Raw genomic sequence first — 21150 nt, 5'->3', positions numbered from 1 at the left:
TTCTACTGTGAAATCTTCCACGTGGGACATCAGCTATCAGTGACTGCAAAGTTGCTTCGGCACATCACTCGAACTTGAGAAACAATGTTCATGTCAGGTTCGTGTTTAGCGCAGCTACGGCAGACAGCATATTTCTGATTTGGAAATAACTATTCAGGAAAATAAAGCACTTTGTGTAACAGGAACAGCCAACGCTTCTGCGTTTTGATTTCGATTTCACTCGAACGCGAATGAAAATCCACAACTACCTAGGACCGCCAAAGCGGGGGAGAGGGAGGGAGAAGATGAGAAAGGGCAAGACGTCGCCAGCGTCACACGTCAGCCAGGGAGACAAAAAAAAGAACAAAACAAAGCAAAGCAAAAAAGCTACTGAACCGTCGTCCAGCGATTGGCTCGACGCTAGAGGTCACGTGAGTATTTCCCAACAATACAATTATACTACACGTTCACCCCCCTGGTAAGGACATGGGCTTGTTGGTAGGACATGATAAGAGAAGAAGTGCAGTGTTGGAACCCCTGCAGTGGTTTGCTGTTTATCGTCATTCTATTCTAGTCCTCTGCACTGACGGAATTCAGAATGATCGGTGGTGACTCGTAATCAGTCTCATTCAAATGTACATTGCATATAGGTATGGGTTGAGTGCCAGGTTGAACATCCTCACGTTGAATAAAGGCAAACCACCTACTATTTGCTGGCTTATTTGCCGGACCTGATGCATGCAACCGCCGCGTGTATTTCTTTTTTTTTCATTTGCGCAGCCTTAAACTCCACACGGCGTCACTGTAGGCCTTCTCAATGAAGCACACACTTGTGTAACACACGTGCACGGACAATTATACAGGCTCTGTCTCGACTTAATGGAACGAACACGAACGAACCGAAAAGAGCAGAACAGAACAGCGCCACATATGAGACGCCAACGGCGACGTACGTGTGGTACGTACTTCCTACTCGTAGACGCACGCAATGATCATAAAAGAACCACCATAACGTGCCATCGGTAAACAGATACCATTTTCCAAACGTGTGTTTTCCTGTTTGATATCCCAGAACGAATAGCAGTGAACAAGTGTAGGACGTCGTCCCGTCTAGAGCAGACAAATTGTTTCGCAGCGAAGGAGGCGCATCGCCGGTGTGACGTCATACGACTGGAGGAGTGGCCTGGAGATGGAGCCCGGAAACCCGCCGTGTTTTTACAGTTAAATCGCGTCGTAATGGAACCTTTTTTAGATATTTTTCGTGTATGCTTTTCACGGGTCATTTCACGAAATACGAGCGGTTTTTAGACAGCATGAATAGCCTGTTCATGCTCCTTTCACGTTTCCGAAAAACATGTGCACCAGTGACACAGTGTCGCAACGCTCCCCTGTAAATTCTATACTACATTGGTACACGCGCTACACACTTAGAAGATCTGACAAGAGAAAAAAGTACCTGACGAAATGCAGACTACTGCAACAAAGCTTCTATTCATAAACAGTAGTTTCAGTGTTTTTATCTTTATATCACTGATGTTCACTGCACCTGACGAAGTATCTATATTCTTTGGAAGCTCTTACCTGTAAGAGAGCAGCACCACATCTGTCGCGTGCTGGCGTGTCTCTGACATTAATGCACCGCAGCAGGACGCCCCCTTGATATTTCGGCCTCGCAACCGGTAAACGTGAAATTAAGCTTCACGAAGTGTGGTTGATCAAACACGCCGGAATTTCGCAAATAATACGCGCCAACTATACCGTTCTCTCTCTTGTAGAAGGCTGAATGCTTGCGCCTGTTGGTACACAGTATTGGAGAAAGGTAACCACCGCTAACCGGTTCACTTTGGACGACTCGGTTACGGCAGCCAGAAGCGTGTGAGCGAAGTTCCAAAATCGTTGACCTTCAACACATCGAGAATCAACATTGCAATTCAGAAATCTAAAAATTGAAACCAAGAGACAACCTGGATACGACCGCCATGTTGGAGTTTAGATGCGCCATCCATGGAAAACGCGAATATAGACAGAAGCTGCATACAGCGCGTGGCTAATTCGAGTGCTCTTTTATCACCATCCTGCTTCACTTTATCCTCACCCTCTCTTCGCTTTCATCCTCGCGCCCTCTTCACTCTCGCTGTGCGCTCTCCCGCTGCTTTCCTCCTCACGCCCTCACTACCTCCATCCTTCGCTTCGCTCCTCATTCGCTCATTGCAATGCAACGTCCCGGCGTTTAAAAACATATTTGGCATGAAGGTTGTAATATCATCATAACCTGAAAGCATGTGTAGAGGAGGTGTTGTTCCTCTACATGAGTCCCGACCGGCGATGATGGTATGCCACGGAGAGGCGATGACGGTGGCCTCTCTCCATGGCCGCGCCGGTGGAACTGAAGCCGGCACTCCAGGCGCGTGGCCATCTTCGTTGTTGTCCACGGCCCGCTACAGTGCTCGCTCCTCAGACGCGGAGCGGCGACAAAGTAGTACGATGACCCACGTCAACAGCGGAGGAAGAGAGGAGGAACGACCGTGGATGACGTGCACTATTCGATGTGTTCGTGGCACGGCACAACACCCGTTGGCAGACACTGTCGATGAGCAGGGCAGATGAGGGGTGATATCGTTTGGCGTCAGAGTCGAGCGTGAGAGTCGTGGCCTGGGGTGCCGCAACCGGCACGGGGGCGAGAGCTCGTAGGGTCGATCCGAGGAATAGCGAGGCTGCGTTAGCCGTGTCGGCTGCCGAGACGCCGGCTGAAAACGTGCCGTGGCGTCGGCTGCCACGACTGGCGTAACCGGCAGGCGAGCACGTTGCTCTGGTGTCGCGGCCAGCAGGGGATAAGCGTCGAGATGCATGAAATGAAGCGGTGGGTCGTGAGTGTGCCGGAGGCCGTGGATAGCGCAGGTCGGTCCCTGGAAGCCGTGAAGCCATGGTCGATGGACGGATGCGATGATCAGTGAGCGGTCGGGTCGTTGCGGGTCGGTCGGTCAGGTCGGTAGCGGATCGGAAGCGTGGACGGAAGCAGGACGGGAGCGGTCGGCGTGTTGATCGAGAGGCGAGCAGCGGTCGTGATGTCGTCGTAATGAGCCGACTAATGGCGGTGGCTTCCAGGGAGAGCGTGCCGTGGTAGTGCTAGTCGATGGTGTCGTCAGAAATTTGGGATGGTGAAGGGCCGAATTGCTCCGAACTTCAGGTTCATCATTCGGGTCACCAATTGCAGAGGAGGCGTTGTTTCTCTACTTGAGTCCCGACCGGCGATGATGGTATGCCACAGAGAGGCGATGACGGTGGCCTATCTCCATGGCCGGAACTGAAGCCGGTGCTCCAGGCGCGTGGCCGTCTTCGTTGTTGTCCACGGCAGGCTACACATGTATAGCTCCCCCCCCCCCCCTTCAGGCTGTTCTAGGTAGTCCGCTGTGATAGGTAGTTCATGTGCACAGTTGGGCGAGTTGGTACAGGTTGGGACAAAAGTTCACCGAATACGCGAGCGGCGTACTTTTTCTTCGGTGCGGCACCCTAGCGGCTGACGGAAGCGGGTGAGTTCACTGTTTCGGAGGGATGGAAGGGTGCGCCTTTAGCGACAGCCCCTGTAGCTACAGAGTCCCTGTAGAGGGGACATGTTTCGAAAGCGGTGAAAAGTACAGCACGCTGTGACACAGCGAATAGGGCTTGATGTTATCTAGGGACATGAGCACTTCCCTTGCCTATTTGTACTGCGCAAATAAATTCCGTGAGGGGTCCATCACGTGGATGACACCACTTTTGCCGGTTTGTGAATGAACAGCTGATGAGAAAGCCGCATAATAGCCCCAAAATAAAACACAGAATATTCTAAATGTGACATGACATTCATGTGACAAGAAATATTATCTTTTACACGTGCGGCTATTCTGCATGAGAACCTGCGAAGGGGATGAGACCAAAATAAATCATGTAAAAATCATGCAAGATCAATCTTGCAAGAAAATCCACGCTGCGAAGATAGTCGGAGGGCATTTTTTTCACCCTCGCTTGTTGGGAGAGCTTTTTTTCGAGGACCATAACTTCGCGCAGCATTTTTCTGCAGGACCAATTTCTCCGGGACTGTTTCAACCCGAACAATCCGGGCCCCGATAATCAGCCGTAACCGCTCAGGCAGTTATCTCGCGTTACGGAATAATGAATGTACCGACTACAGTTCTAGAATCAGAATTTAATAAACTCGGCTAATTCCGAGAATTTGACAAAATAACAAACCAGAGCGTGTTGTGGATTTCAAGATCGAGCCGTGATTTTAAACCACGCGTGAGTCGCGTGAATCATTTTAGCCGTAACTTTGCCCGGAGACAAAAATTTTTCTGTGCCATTTCGACATAGTCAGCAATAATTGCTCTCCGCTGGGACACACGGGTGATGACAGTGTTTCAAATTCATCCGAAAAATTACTTTCTTGCACGTGTTAAAGTACCAGCCGGACATCGAGAACACTGTGCTTGCCATCTCCTTTTTTGCTTCTAAAACGACGGCCTTCAGACAATTATTTGTAGCATACTGTCCAGATTTTCTGACAATGACTCTGGTCCAGGAAACCGGTTCGCCCCCGTCTACGGGAGGATAGCGACTTAGTTCCCAGAACTCCGGTGGCCCATGTGGGTCAAAGTGAAATAGGAAGACGGTTTTAGCGCCACTCTTCTCCAGAGGTTTGTGCACATGTCGTGGTCGTGCCGAGACGAAAGCAGGCTATCACGGAACGCGCTGGAGTAACCTTGGGCATTGCAATATGGATGAGGGTCCACCTGATTGCCGTAAGTATTTGCTTTTTGACTGTTACCAGCACTGATTACATTTCATTGTGAACTATAGGGCTGTGATACGTGATTGTTGCTTTCTACAGGCCCGTTTACTCGTATTCATCGTGATGGCGGTAGCCAATGCCTCACAGATGGCTTCACCTTTCCACAAGGTTAGTTAAAGCCTTTTATGGAAGATTTCACGCTTTGTAGTGTTTGGGGGTCAATGCATTGCACCAGCTCGTGTCACAGTGCATGGCCAACTGACAAACTACGACGGCAAATGCAAATATAATGCTGATACAGTTTCATGGTTTGACAGTAGAGAACTGATTATCCACGTTTCAAACCCTTATGCAGGGCTTGTTACACCCCCGGTTCATGGGCACTACAATGAACAACAGCACAGTCCCACGTTAAGGATGTGGCAATTATTTTCGAGTGATTGCGGAGGCCATTGCTCTGGTACGTAAAAATTCCTGGTCACTTCCTGTGATTTTGTCGTAGTCTCATTGGTTCGCTCCATGCATCCGCTTTTTCTACTTTCTCACTCTGTTTTGGGCAGCAAGACTTCAGCTATCTCAACATAACAAGAATCATTCATTCATAAAAACTTTTTATAATAATGCCACCTTTCTTAATCATTTCGAGATTGCACTAAAGTTGTCCCTGTCTAATCCTAGTCGCCAGCCAGCCTTGCTCACCGCCTAAACAACTGGGATATTCACCGTACGCAGCAGCAATGCCCGCACAAGGTAGGGTCAATTTTAGAAAATGAGGGGTAGACAATGTACTACCACATTTGCTATTCGCGTGTGATAATCGACTCCTGCTGGCCATATAGTACAACGACGACAACTTCACATCACCGTTATGCTAACTCTCCCGCTAGTTGGTCCACTACGTACCACGAATCTCGAAGGCAATGCAGGTCACACAGTTTCAACTACTATTGAAGCTCAAGTATCAGTTGCAGGTATGCGTCAGTCAGAGATTATAATTTATGCTCCTTGTTGTCTTGCAAAACGTTTACATGCTTTAAGTTATCAGACGCTATACAGCGGGATACACGTACATGTTGCGTAATCGTCGATTAATAGTTTTCGGCAAGTACGAAACAAATGCAACCTGTGACCTGTGCAATGATAGTTAACATAGTGCCTGACCTTCCCCATTTGTCTTCCAGGCCCGCAGTCCGAAGTACAAGCCATTTGGTCAACTCCTGGGACTGTTGCAGCTCAACTTGATTAGCGACCAGCCCTTTCCAAAATCATATATGAAATCTTGCTTATGTGAGTTACTGAAGAAGCTACAGGCGCTGTAATCCAATAAAATATCCTGCGCAACAAACGTCTATGCTTCTGTTACTTCCACGTTTGCATGTATACAATCGGCAATGCATGTTCACTGCACGGGTATACAGAAAACCGGAAAAACTAAGTAACCTATAATTATGGCATAATCGTACCCTATATATTCAGGATACCCCTCGTACCTGATATCTAGCGAACCTTATAAACAGAGTACCTCATAAGAGGCGTACCTGATATTCTGCGTACCTGATACAACGCGTACCTGATATTTCACATACCTTCTAAGACATGTACCTGATATTTCGCGTACCTCATGGGACGTGTACCTGATATTCGCTGTACCTTTTAAACTACGTACCTGATAAAAGGGATACCTTATATATATATATAGTACTTTCTGAATTGTGAACCTTATAGCCTGATGTACCTTATAAAATCTCCCTCCTATTGTCCAAGCTAAACGGCTTATGGGACAATGCAGCGCGTACCGTATAAACTATAGGGTACATTTTTGCAAAAATGTACCTTATTAACCGGGATTTTAGAAGGTACAGAGTTTAGAGCGAAGCAACAGAGGCATATTCAAGCCTGGGAAGAACATAGGACTTGTAAAGTTTAACGAAGACAGCAGGAGTCTGAAACTCCTTGCATGTATATGACAGGAGGCCCAGCGTGCGAAGAGCGGAAGAACGAACCGCTGTGACATGTTCATGGAATAGCAGCTTGGCATCAAAAATAACTCCTAAACCTCGGATACTGTCACATGACATATTTCAATGTCGGAGAAGTATCGAAACACAGAGATATTTGTCTTGCGTGTGAACGAGACAACCTTCGTCTTAGCGCTGTTAGTTTTGAGACCGTTAGCAGTCCACCATGACAGTATATTGGATACATCTGCCTGTAGCTGTAAGCAGTCGGAAACCGAAGAGATCGCTTTCATTAATTTGAAATCATCCGCATACTGAAGTAGAGTAGAATGTTTGAGGCAGGATGACATATCATTCACAAAGATATTAAAAAGCAGGGGACCTAGGTTGGATCCCTGAGGGACCCCAGATGTGGGAACATATGCATCAGAGTACGTGCCCGAGACAAAAACAGAACAAGAACGCTGACTTAAGTATGACTCGAAGAATGCAACAAGCAGGTCAGAAACACCGGATGTACGTAAGCTTATCTAGTAGGAGGCCGTGACTCATTAAATCGAAAGCTTTTGAAACATAGAAGTAGACAACATCAATCTGACTGCGGGCACTGACGACAGGGGCAACGGAAGAAATGAAGGATACCAAATTTGTTACCGTAGATCTGCCCAGGGAGTTCCCTACACCCCCCAGGGGGGGTGTACACGCTCCCTGCATTTTTGCAACCCCCCCCTGAAATTTATCAGGTGACCCCAACCAGCTGGCCACCAACACGTTCTGGTAGTGAGTCCGGCGCAACGAATTACATCCTGTACTGTCAAACTTGGGCTGTAGGACCACAGACATGCAGATGATCGTACCATGCATTTGTCCAAAATCATTTGAAAGTGAGTGTTCAATGCATATATTGCGCGCATATAGGAGCAAAAATGCGTGCGGGCACGCAAACTCAAGGCGTGGATCATCAAGAACCATTTGTGCCTAACTCAATCAAGCGAGGTATTCTGCTTTTTTCGTCTACGGTTTTCACCGTTGATTGCTAGGTATTCATTGAACTTCGTGAGACAAGGCGCTAGTCTTTTTTCTTTGTCGGTCGCGTGATTATGCATCTTAATGTTGAAATGCCGTTCATAATGAATCTGTATTCTAATGTACTGTTTTCTAACGTAATAACATGTACAAATAAAATGGGAAAACTGTCCAGGTATGTCAGCATTGTGCCACGATTATTTCCGTGTCTAAGACAAATTCCGCAAGTGGAACCTTCACCAAGCATACCCCCCCCCCCCCCCTTGAAAGCTGGGCACCCCCACCCACCCAGCAGTGAATTTCTCTGGAAATCACTGGATCTGCCTGTCATGAAGCCATGTTGAGAGTCAACGAGCTTGCGTTTGAAAAACGACGACAAGTGCGTATATATGACGTGCTCAAACGCCTTAGAAGGCGCGCATAGAATACTGATCGGTCTGTAGTTGGTCGCAATGTGCCAATGTGCCGGTCTCCTGACTTGTGAACAGGAATCACAACGGATGACTTCCAGTGACTAGGGAAATTGTAAATAAACGATAGTACAGGTGTAACAACATCAGAGTAAGCTTTCAGAAAAATAACTGGAATTCCATCAGGGCCAGGTGTTGTTGTGGGTTTCAACCTGCGGATCGCGTCGCTTACATCACTCTCAGTAATAACAAATGTAGGCAAATCATCAGTGTACGGTGCGGTCTTGAAATCAGCGGAAGCAGTAGTGTTACTGGTACCGTCGTAACTAAACTGCGCAGCAAACATCTTTGCAACGGTTGGGGGTCAGAGTACAAAGCGTGACCGTCACTGAGAGAAGGCGACATGACTGGACCGCGTTTCTGAAGTTTGTGCCATTTCCAGAAGTTTCGAGGATTATCATTTACATTCGCTTCGACGGTGCTCAAGTGCAACCTGCGGTCGTGCACAACGGCTTTTTGAAAACGTGCGCGAAAAATAACAAGTTGTTCGTAGTCAGCCGCGTTCCCATGTTTTTTATACCTCCTGTGAAAATACTTTTTCTTACTGAAATAGCGACGCGATTCAGGGGAAAACCAGTGTGGATACTTTGAACGACGAGGTGCATACTGCGTACCTGAACTGAATTTTATTTCTAGGTGCATACCTCCAGTGCTTCAAGAGCAGAGCGGAGGAAGGCGAAGAAACCACAAAGAAAATGAAGAGGAGTCGCGGCGCTGAACGACAAATTAAAGTGTCTGAAAAATATTTAGAACCTGATCACCTCAATACCAATAAAAAGTCTTTGAACACGAAGTCGCGCTGCGGGCGCTCTGTGTTGTTGATGCTTTCAGGTCCAATATGTGGAAACATCAGGACCTGAGGCAACCGCAGGGCTTCAAACTCTGAGGTAACCCCAGAACCCCAAGCTCTGAGGTGACCTCAGAACCCGAAGCTCTGAGGCAACTCCAAGACCTCAGATGTCCCATAATGCCTCAAGACCTCAGGCTCTAAGGTAACCTCAGGAATTATTTTGAATAGGGAAGTTACTTCAAATCACCTCGAGTATAAAGAAAATTATAAGCAAACCGCCCAGTGGACCCTGTAAGTAGACCCAGTGGGCCTTGTAAACAGGCACTGGACAAAGGACACTGTGTGAATATCGCATGGCCGTATTGTCCTAAGTATTCCTGATTGAACGCAGTTTATGAAGGGTGTGCACGCGCTTCTCTTCCAGAAACAGAAACACACAAGTCTTCTATTTCAGGTTACGATTTCAACCAATCCAGAGTGGATGGACCTGCCATGCTCCCTGCGTTTGAGAGTTTCCGCAGTGCACATGGTAAAGACCAGTGTTCTTAAGCATTCGCAACAGAACTCCTTACAAAATCGAAAAGAAAGGTGTAGCGTTTCACAGTACGCCGGAGATGGGAGACTGCTGACGCTCGTTCTTTCTCTCTTCCTTTTCTTAGCTGAGTGATAAGGAGGAAGCCATATTATTGCCGAAACTTACCCTCTACGACTCGGACGGGACGCAGCGCGAATATGTCGACGACACCGCTTACTCTGCGGGACATCCTCCAAGGATGGAGGACATTCTGGAAGACAGTTACCATTTTTCGGCGGCTGACATCGTCGTGATATTGACTGGGTAACGTATTCAGGCAACCTCTTCTGTATCCTGATTAATTACGAAGGCAACAGGACAGGCGTAAAAAAAAAAGACGTGTCATAGAGCTGAGCGTTTTCAGCCAATTTACTGAACTTCGTCTATCTACTGTTTGTAGCTATCTGTATGCAGTCTTGGGCAGTAACTCAGTTAGAAGCAACTTGTTACAGTAACTAGTTACTGTAAAGATTTGTTATTCCGTGTTTGCACCTCGAAGCAACTAGGACCATGGGCGGCGTACATATATGGACAGATGGAGAGAGGACAGCAGGAAGGAGTGGGGTACGGGGGTAGAATGCGACCTGGACCGGCCTCAGGAGGGCTGTGGACATCCATCTGGAAACTCTTTGAAAAACCAAGGGAAATTCCCAGACAGCACAGCTGGTGGTAAGGTTGGAATCCACCACCTGCTAGTATCAGCACGACTTTAGCTACCACCAAGGAGCGGGAATCCTTAACCGGCTTGGCCATGCTGCTTGTAGTTACTCTAAAACTATATAGTAACTGTAACTAATTACTCTTCCTAAGTAAGTAAGTTTCAGGTGTAACTGGCTACTTTTTGGACTACACTCTAAATCTGGTGCCCGTTAGTAGCGGGGAAAATCACAATATTATACCGTCCTATACCCTGTACCAATATACAGGGTGTCTTTTTTTTTAGGTGATAATGATTTTTCATTAAAAAAAACTATAAGGGCTATAGACATGCTGTTTTCATTACTATCCTCTCCGGACCGGCGGTCGTTCTTAGCCATATGTTGCTCGACCGTCAAATGATTAATTACCTAAAAATCGTTAATTAACTTTTTAATTATAAAAGCTACGAAGTTGTTCCAATGAGAACATCTGTTCCTTTCGATGACGTGATATCGTAGCCGTTTTCGGAACAAAAATCCGTTCGGTAGATCGTCCGCAAAAAATTCGTGAAGGAACACAATATTTTCTTCATTGCGCATCTTCAGAGACGCGTCTTTGCTTCATCCCCAATTTGATATGGTGAAGGAGCCTCATGCGCCGAAGATTAGCTTTAATTTGCGGAAACAAAACAAGAACACGTGTATCGGGGGACGCTATCGGAACTGCCCTTATCTTGTGTTGCATTTTCTGTTAATCTTTTTCCAGGACGCAAGAGGCGACAGTGTGCTCTTTCACCCTCTCCACATTGGGGGCAAAGGAAAGACAGGTCTCCGAAGATGCGCAATAAACAAAATAAAGAAAACAATTGTGTTCCTTCACGAATTTTTTGCTGACGATCTACCGTACGAATTTTTGTTCTGAAAACGGCTACGTTATCAGGTCACCGAAAGGAAAAGATCTCTCATTAGAATAACTTCGTAGCTTTTATAATTAAAAAGTTAATTAACGATTTTTAGGTAATTTGTCGTTTGACCGTCGAGCAACGTATGACCAAGAACGTCCGCCGGCCCAGAGATGATAGAAGTGAAAACAGCATGTCTATAGCCCTTATAGTTTTTTCATGAAAAATCTGTATCGTCTAAAAAAAGACACCCTGTATACAGTCCTCACGTTACTGCAACTCCCTCTCAGTACGGCGAAACCGTACCTCCAATATCTGAGAATGACACGTAATGGACGCGATTACGGTATATCAGAGGCACATAAAGATGTGAAACACAAGGATGAGAAGCATTGAACGAGGAATGGAGATAACTGTGTTGAACAGCGTTAAACACACAGGAACAGACGCTGCGAACTGTGTTGCTAGACAGCTAGACTGTCCAACGAAAACGTAACCATAGAAACTTTGTAGTAAACATACGGTAAACATACTGTGATAACGTTTCATTACTTCAATATTGAGCTTTATTTGTAATTTTAAGACTATGTGCCATTTATACAGAAGCAGACAAAATAACAGAAAGCACACTGACCCGAAACTCTCGTGATTAATGTCCGGCAAAAACGAGATCACAATAACTTTTGTGCAGTATATTTAATAAAAGTTGTTTTCAAATACGTCAACAAGTTTCAGGCTCAGTGAGATAAACCACTACTATCGTACTGCAGGGAGAGAGGGTGGCATTTTGACCCGTTATAACTACCGACGACAATTATCTGGTACTGTGCACGGCGAGCTCGGGCGAACACCAAATTCGCGCTGAGGCCAATATGGCGAGTCGCATGGTCAGGATATTTGCAGAAGTGTGTAATTTTAGGAGAGACAGGGCGAAATGCCGCTGGTTGTGGGGTGGAGTGTTGCCCCTGACGATGAAACTCTCCATTCATCATCTCGAAATAAAGTTGTTGCTGCTGTCACTGGTAATCGCAGACCGCCATGCCTCAGAACCAGGGGCCTCAAACTCATATCGCATCGTGGGTTGCATTGGCCTGAGACTACAACATGACGGTCAACTCAGAAAAGAAAGGGCGATAGTTACAATAAATACCGTATATACCGTAGAATAAGATAAATTTAAAATAAAACAACGTTTCCGAGTGTCGCCACGGTCCCCCTTTCACCTTTGCACGTCGTCTGCAAAAATGGGCCCTAGAGCAGACGATTTCCGCATCGTATCACGAACCTTCCTTCGGGGCGACATAGTGAATGTTGCTGTTGCCAACACAGATCGCGATGTGCTGTCCAACGTTTGTCGGTTGAATTCGTTTATTTAATATCTGTGAAGTTCCCGACCCAGCAACTCCGTAGGATTCCATTTTTGACAATGGGGAATCGAATGGTACACCTTATACAGGGTGTCCCAGAAAACGTGTCATTCAATTATAATAAAATAAAACTACTCCACCTAGAACCATGCGGTCAACGGCATTTGTTCTTAACAGGTTTTTGCCACCCCCTGATGCGAATGTCATGTGTCGTAAGTTTAATTATGTAAATATTTGCGAACTGAACTCGGAAATTTGCCAAGTAAATGTCACTTTTTACCCCACCAATATGAAGAGCGTGCCGAATTCATTCAAATTCATGATACTTCACAGTGATATTTACGAGCTATCCCATCGGAAAAAATAGCCGAATATCATGCTTTTCGGAGCACCGGACCATACCGCGCGATGGTTTTTTTAGCGCAATCGCTCGCAGTCCGACGAAAGGAGGTTCCAACGCCAGCCACAAGAGTAATAGTAGAAAAAGTAACAGTTCGTAAAATTGGGAGAGGGAAAGCATTATCCCAGCGAAAGTCTGACGCGATAAGCCATGCCCGTGTTATTTCTGTCTGCGATGCCGGGGTGGGCTCCCAAGCAGCACAATGTACTGAAAGTCGAGTGCAATAGGGGTGGACGAGTAGGTGGAAGGCCTTGAACAGACTCGCGAAACTAAAGAACATTGATAAGACACATACCGCCCACCCCTATTGCACTCGACTTTCAGTACATTGTGCTGCTTGGGCTGGGTTTCCAACCTCCTTTCGTCGGGCTGACAAAGATTGCGCTGAACGATTCATCGTCCGCTATTCTGTGGGAGCTCCGTTGAGTATGATGTTAGGCTATTTTTTCCATTGGGATAGCTCCTGAATATCCCTGTCAGTTATCATTAATTTGAATAAATTAGACACGCTCTTCACATTGGTGGGGTAAAAAAGTGACCTTTACTAGGCAAATTTCCGACTTAAGCTTGCAGAAATTTACTTAATTAAACTTACGTTACACGACAGTCACATGAGGAGGTGGGAAAAACCCAGTAAGAACAAATGCCATTGACCGCATGACTCTAGGTGGTGTAGTTTTTTAATTATAATTCAGTGACACGTTTTCTGGGACACCCTGTATATGTATACAGGGTAAACATACGATCGTAAACATACGAGGAGCGCCTTTGTGTGGAAAAATCGCTCCACGGGAAGGTAGCCCAGCGTCTCAATCAAAAAGAGAAAAGGTACCTACCTTACCAGCAGCGCAAAGTAGAGGCATAATTCTGCCCCTGTGGAGTAAATCGTGAAAAATATTCAGGCGTTTTAGAAATAATTAAAATCGAACATGCAAAATTTTCGCGTAGCACTCGTGGTTTTGCGATACTAGGCGGAAGAACAATGCGCTTGAACCCAGTCACTTTATATCATGTGAAAGGTCCTGTAAAGCTTTCGAATGATACTAATTCAATGGTGGCAGCCATCATCTGCAGGTGTCTCGCAATGGGCACATTTTACGTTTTTCGAAACTTCCACAACGTTCTTTTACCAATGAAAAGGATGTGAATTTCACACTGCCTGGGGGACTGGCGGCAACCTGAAACAAAAGCTACGATGTTACCACTGGATAAAGATCTTTACGAAGCGCTTCGTTTCTTCTCACTACTTTGTCGGTATGTTCGCGGACTGGGGGTTCTCGTCAAGGGCGCACAGGCAAGTCATGTACTCTCCCACGGTTTGAATGAGCCTGACGGAATTGAGAGACCATTGGGTAAACGTGAAGTAATGCTCTGGGGATACTACAACAAGCTCACGGAGTGCGGTCATTGATTACTCCGTCAGTGGGAGACCAGTAGCAAAGAAGAGGTTGAAGGTCGCGTGCTCGTGGATGGGGCGTGCAAGGCAGCAGTCTCGTGGACCATGCCTGACCAAAAAAATCGCTGCGTGTGTCTCAGGTAAAAATAAAAGATTGTTTGACTTGGGGTCTAAAGTAGAGACATGACGCCACCTTTTCAAAAATAATCAAAGAAATCGAAGATGGCATTTTTGAGAAAACTGAGATGCAACATTGGCAATTTTCGCCTACCATGTGCGATTCTCAAGCTAATAACACAGAAAGCACTGGACTGAGAAAAATGAACTTTATACAGCACGAAAGTTCTTTCAACGTCCTATCGAATGGCACTAAGCTCGACGTCCTCTGACGTTTCATCATGAAGCAAATTGGTAGCAAAGTTTGACCTTTTTGAACGTTTACGCCAAGTTTGGAGTTTTTTAACAGAAAATCTGTGGCCCTCAGAATTCTGTGGGTGGCTGTCGACAGTGTCTATGGTGCAGCCTACAATCAGAAAAAACCTCCAGTTCCTAGGCAAAAAATTAGCTGTGCTAGATCCCGTAAAAGTCGGTCCAGAAGAAAGCGTGCTCTAGCAGCCTCAGATTTTCCTCCTCTCCTACGCGGAAACTACTCCACGCACGATTATCGCACGTGGCGCGATTTGCGTCTTTTGAGATGTCATCTAACATATATTTTTTCTAGGCGAATTAAAAAATACGACTTTCACACGTTGTTCGATTTAAAATGAAACTACCCAACAAATACCATTGATCGCATGACTCCAGGTGGTGTAGTTTTTTATTTTAATTCAATGACACGTTTTGTGGGACACCCTGTAGGTGGGCCACGGTGTACGACACCTTCTCGTTAAAAGGTGTATAACATCTGGAAACGTGTGTATGAGCCCTATACGATAATATTCGGCACCGCTTTCTCTCTTGCTCTAGAAACAGCTTACACGGTCAATACACGAACTTTTTAAGATTCGCGCTCCTTCTGTCTAAGGAAGCCCCGGCGATAGTACCATCATGATACCATCAAGCCAGGCACACGAATGGAAGAAAAGCGCAGGCAATTGTCTCGCAAGCTCGCCTGCTTCGCGTTGGCGTCGCAATATGCTAGGACAAGTATAACGGGTATAACGTCCTCGGTAAATACGCTGACTTTCGCTCACCAGTGCGGGTTCTGGCCCGACCATGTCACGTGAAACACGGTGTTACGCTTTATGCTCCTACATGTATGAACACGTCCGACCCTATCCCAGAGGTGCCATTCCACAAGCGATCGCATACTCCGACACCCGTCCGACGGTCGGCCAGCTTCTACTGGCGAATTGGAGAATAGTGATATGCCGTGGAACCCCAGACGAACGGGGAAATCAGTGTCGTAGTACCTTCATGGTTCCCGTATATCCTAGCCCAATGGCCGCCGCACGACCCGTGGCATCCGTCGCGCTCGATTTCGAAACCACAGTACCGATTTTACTCCTCGTTCGTTACCGACAACAACAATTTGACATAATGCATGGGAAGAACTGACGGCGTATGTTGGGTGTATTACTGAATCCTGTGTCTGGAAATCTGATAAGACGTCACTGGACAAAGCCAATCAGGGAGCGTTAGGGCGATCCTTGGCGACCGACCAGCCGGCGGGAGGGACTGTGTCTTCAGGTCGCGTACGGTGCGTGGTTGGCTTGTAGAATGTTGTTCCTGGTTAACGCTGGATGTGTTAGTACAGGAAGGAGCATGGTCGCATCAGAACTCACACTGCTAAGCGAAACTCGCTGTATTTAACCATGACTTTTCATTTTCCATACTGGTGTGGGAACGTGAAGCAGGCAACCTCTGAGACGATCGAATCGACTGCGCTGCGCACCCATTCATGCGCCTGGCTTCCTTCATCATGGTGTTGCTATAGGTGGAGCTTCCCTGATGCATAAGGATTGCGAATCGTCAAAAGTCTTTCATTTATTTTGTAAGCTGTCCTCAGAAGGGAAACCTGCCCAAGTGGGACCGTGAATCAGTGCCGAACGTTGTCGTATCGGTGTGATACACATGTTTCTGATGCGACAGTTATTTTAATAGCTGGCATGTGGAAATCCAATGACAATGCGCCTCAGAATGGGTGGATGATACCTCAGTGTGGCATGTGGACCACTCCCTAGAAATTATAGTTACCCTTCCTCTGGCGCACGTCGAATGTGAGGCTGAAAGTTACGGCCAAGAATGTTTACTTCAGTACACATAACAGGCAAAGAAAACTGAATACCCAAGCAATGCCTGCGTTTACACAATATGAAATTGTGTTTTAAATGATATTTATTTATTTTACTCTGCAGGCATCCTACAGTATCTGGGAATCCATACTGTAAGTACCAAATGTGTTCGATATTCTTCGTTGCACCACAGGGGGGTCATATGTGCATTGGTCCTGTGTAGCGTCTATGAAGTATCAGCAGTGTTTTAACTATATTTGTGAATAACCAAATCCTCCTGCGTGTACTGGTGCACAAGCGTCGTGTTCCTCCTTTTATCTGCTATCAAAAATACCATACGCTTCATGAACGAAATGTAATTAAGTGTTCAGAGTACGGTCGCAAGTCGCAGACAATATTATCAGGTCACGTCAGTACCGTAGATACCATCCAGTTCATCACAGACAAAGTGCTGTACAAAGTGCTGCATTAGCAAGTCCGCTGTACATTAGATTCGGCAACAGATCCGTTGCCGAATCTTTTGTACGGTGAACTTATATTTTGAATATTGTGGAATACAGTCAAGATGAACCTGAAGATGACAGAACTTCTATATATTATCTGGGTTGGAGCTAACTCAGCTTAGGAGCACGCCCGTGACGATGCAAGAAGAGCTAAATCAATTCCTAGTAGTGCAATAAAAACAGCCTCTCATACTCTAGAGCGGCAAAACCCCCGGTTTGGGATTGTTAAACCCGAAGTCTCCGACGGGGCCAATACTAGTCCTCGGGGGTGGATCTCGTTCAACGAATATGCGTGTGAGAAGAACCAGTGGACATCAGATGACGACAAGGGGAAGAACCTCAGGCCTCATTTAGCGAAACCTCTTAGCGAAGAACCTCTTTTTAGCGAAAATGTCAGAGAGTTGGTATGAATTGTGAATCTCTAGTCATTTAACAGAGGGATGGGACCAGTGGAAGGACAGCTTCCACACCTCACTTCATGATAACATGGTCGACAGACGAGACCGCGCCATTTCCTTTAGGTGCCGTGCTGGCAGTCAGCTGGAATAGTTTTACGAGAAGCGCAGACTACTGCAAATAGCTGACTCAAATATACCAGACACATCCGTTGTGCCGTTGGTGTAGGACGGATCATCAATAGTAAGCACTGCTCACCGGCTGCCGGCTACTGCTGGCTTGCTGAGCCCAAGATCGCGAGTTTGATCCGCCAGAGGGCCGTAGCAATGTGGGGGAGGTAAACATTGCTTCGAGCACCGTGTGCCGGAGGTTTCTGGCAAAAGAACCCCAGTTGGTCCAAATTATCCCCTGTCCTACCCTGCGGCACGTGCAACCTGCCACCACACTGCACAGACAAATCTTACATGTACCATCACAGTGCCGTTATTATTATTAATTAGAGCTAATTATGATCTCCCACAGCAATGGGACCATCCAGTGAGTCACCACACTAATTGCAGAGCATCTGACTTGTGTCCAGATGACACTGTGTGTTGCCAGCAACCAGCAGTCATAAGAAAGAAAAAACAAATAGAAATACAGTGAAGAGAAACAATTTATTTGAAAATCAACGATGACTCATCACATGAATCAACATGACTTCCCACGTGAAAAACGTAAATGGGGCTCAAATAACAATACAAACAAAAGGAAACCCATATTTCGCATGTGAATCCAAACCTGGGGAACATATTTGGGCAGTTGTTAGCCAACCAAATACATGGAAAGTGTTGGCACTTTTGGCGAAAGGAACAAATACCATTACTGAAGTCTCTAACCTAGCTTAGGCCATTTATGGCAACTGGCTAGTTAAACTCAGCCCAGTATTAGCCCACATGTGGTGTGCTCCTTGGGCAGACCTCTGTTTGGGCACACATTGGCTAGCCAAACAGTTGGCCAGGGAACCAATGCCACATTGGTGTTATACTCTTTGACCAAACTTGGGGAATGTTTGGCAAGTTTGGCTCGACAACTTTTTCCTCGTGTTGGGCCATATTTGGCATGTTGCACTGGGGGTGGAGGGTGGGGGGTACATGCCTTTGATGTGACACTGTTTCATCTCGTACAAGGTGCAATCGTCACTCAGAATGTGTAAATGCTGGCAATTGACGCTGCTAGCGTTTTGGAGCACACTTTTTGTCCTGGACTATAGCATACTTTTTCATGTGTCTCACGTTTCCTATCAATTTACCGAACATACTGTTCGACAAGGTTTTCTACAGAGTCGTTCGAATTTTCTGGCCACAGCATTCCTCAACGCTGCGTTTCTATGCTCGAAGGTTCGCCAAAATTGTCTTGGCGGAAGGAGAGGATGCTGTGAACATGTTTTATTTTCATGCCCAACCACACATACAGAGTGAGCAATGCATAATGAACGACGTAGCGTTCTTTGTTGTAGCACATCAGCAAGAGTTCCTTTGTGGGAATGGCGTTCAACGCCAATGCGTGTTTCAAGCGTCGCTGCTAGTGGCATAGTTCGTTCTCATCCATGCACCTGTGCTCGGGTGCCAGAGAAAATCCCTGGTGAGCGCGTGCAGTTTCTAATGATGCGACAACTCTACGATACCATCTAACCCACTTCCAAATCGTCAGGAATGTTGAGAAAATCTATTCCGCTCCACCTCGAACGATCGACGCAATCAAAACCACCTGCCAGGAGATGGAAATTCATTGTGTAATGTACACGCTGTTCACTTCGAGGTACTGGATAAAAGTATTTGCTTGCTGCGGGTCATAACCTTGGCTGCCCTCGTGATTAGCGCAACAGTATCTGAGGAAGCTGTTGTAAATGCCTCTCCTGATTCCTTTGTCGATCGTTTCATACATCTCGTGATCGCTTATGAGCTCAAGTTGGACTTTGGTGAGCTTAGGAGTGGCGCTCCAGGCGTAAGTGGCGAGGTCCTTACATTTGAACAATTTAAAAATGTTGAGGGCGTACTGATAGTCATCGGCCAGGATCTATTGGAAGTTCAGGTCTCTTTTCAAAGCTTCCTTTGGCAGTAGCGCAGACAAATTGTATGCTTCTAAACTCTCGACGATGCAACACGCTTTCGTCACCACTGGTGAGCAGCGTTTCCATGAGGTTCGACATGGAGATGGTGAAAATCTGCGTGGTATCACGAAAATGGAGATCGCCAATGTTGAACCCTCTTATCTTTTCTAGACTTGAAGCTAAGATCTATGGTTCACCCAGATTTAGAACATCCATGTGGCAAAGAAGGGAGCTCAAAACGTACTGCAGATTGTGCACACACACAAGTTCTTTAGTGTTACGTCAAATAAGGTTACATGCATCACACAGCAACGCAACAAAATTCGAGGAACCGGGCTGTACAAAACGGGTGAGGTCATGATGCGACACCTTCTGTGTGCGTTGGTTAAATTTGGTTGCACAAAATTCGCAGTGTGAAGAGCACTCATCTAGAAAGTGGTCTTCCACACTCATGAGCAACACTGAGGCACAGCCCACTGAGGGGTGGGGACACGCATCGTTATATATAGTATAGACACATACGCTCAACAAGCACAATGTGGTACAAAGAGGGGCAGATGAGAGATGGTCAAGGCAGATGGACAAGTCTGTGTACTATGAAGTGCTGGACATGTGCTGACCTGTAACAGCTTGAGAAGAGTGAATGGTGTCATTGTCAACAAAGCCAGAAAGGTGAGCTAACCTGGTTTCGCAGAAACAGCGTTGAACGACTCTGGGAAACTAGTGTCCAACAATAGATAAAAGGGAAGTTTACACATGATATAACTGAGGGCTTGACGGTAGAGCGAAGATTAAAGAATAGTACACAAATCAATATAGATATATAATTTATAAAATTACATCACCTGGTATAACGATGTAGGACTAAGATTCAGGCGATTTAGTGTTATGCACTTTATTGAGAAATTAAGTAAGACTCTCTATTCTTACGTTTAATGTCGGCGTGGAACCCCGATTGTAGAAATATAATTTTCAAATCAGTTTCAGAATCGCGAATAGGTTGATCGAAATAAATGCCAACAGGAGTTTGGCGGCATTTATGATATCAAATTTATGGCCGTAAAAACTCTTTGTTATTGTGCTTGATGTGTGTCTCACCGATGTATGTGTATTGCACTTGTAGCAGGACACCATATAACAAACACTGGGTGAATTACAGTGTATCAAATGATTTTTTTTCAAATTGAAGTCTCCCGATGTGCTATGGACACTGGTGGACGGCGTCAAGAATTTCCAAGTATGGCACCGTGTACCGCCATAGAGATAGCAACCATGCGAGCGCTTCGTAATGCATGATGACGTGAGGATGTTACACAAATTTTTAGATCGATAGAAAGCTTCTGTTGTGGGAGATTGAAGATGACCGGAAGGCATGCTCCTCGGCGACCTACAAGGTCACCAACAGGGTGAGCCGCCATTTCAAGTCGTCACCCACAAAAAGCATCGCCCAGGGGGCATGCCGGTAGTCTTCAGGTGCAAGAGCGACTCGGATTCCTTCTGTAATGTGAACCCTGATCTTATCGCCCATGACATCCTAACAGCAACTCAGGAGAAAGTGCTCCATCATCGAATCAATAAGCAGGGCACTCTCATCCTTCATGTATCCTCCGAGCATTCGGCGCGCAGACTGCTCAGCCTGAAGTCGCTTGCGAATATC

The 21150-nt window shown here is 46.2% G+C and overlaps 1 protein-coding gene across 1 annotated transcript in view; it reads left to right on the top strand.

Annotated features, from left to right (window-relative positions):
* LOC135375358 (uncharacterized) overlaps positions 1-21150 on the top strand; it is a 110747-nt gene that overhangs the window by 24534 nt on the left and 65063 nt on the right. Inside the window, exons 3-5 of the mRNA XM_064608080.1 lie at positions 9446-9520; positions 9651-9829; positions 16626-16654. Of these exons, the coding sequence (XP_064464150.1) occupies positions 9446-9520; positions 9651-9829; positions 16626-16654 (283 nt within the window). The remainder of the gene's footprint in view (positions 1-9445; positions 9521-9650; positions 9830-16625; positions 16655-21150) is intronic.

This window comes from Ornithodoros turicata, chromosome 1 (assembly GCF_037126465.1).
Source record: "Ornithodoros turicata isolate Travis chromosome 1, ASM3712646v1, whole genome shotgun sequence".
Classification (NCBI taxonomy): Eukaryota; Metazoa; Arthropoda; class Arachnida; order Ixodida; family Argasidae; genus Ornithodoros; species Ornithodoros turicata.
The sequence above is the reverse complement of the archived record's forward strand: the minus strand, read 5'-3'. Positions and strand labels throughout refer to the sequence as shown.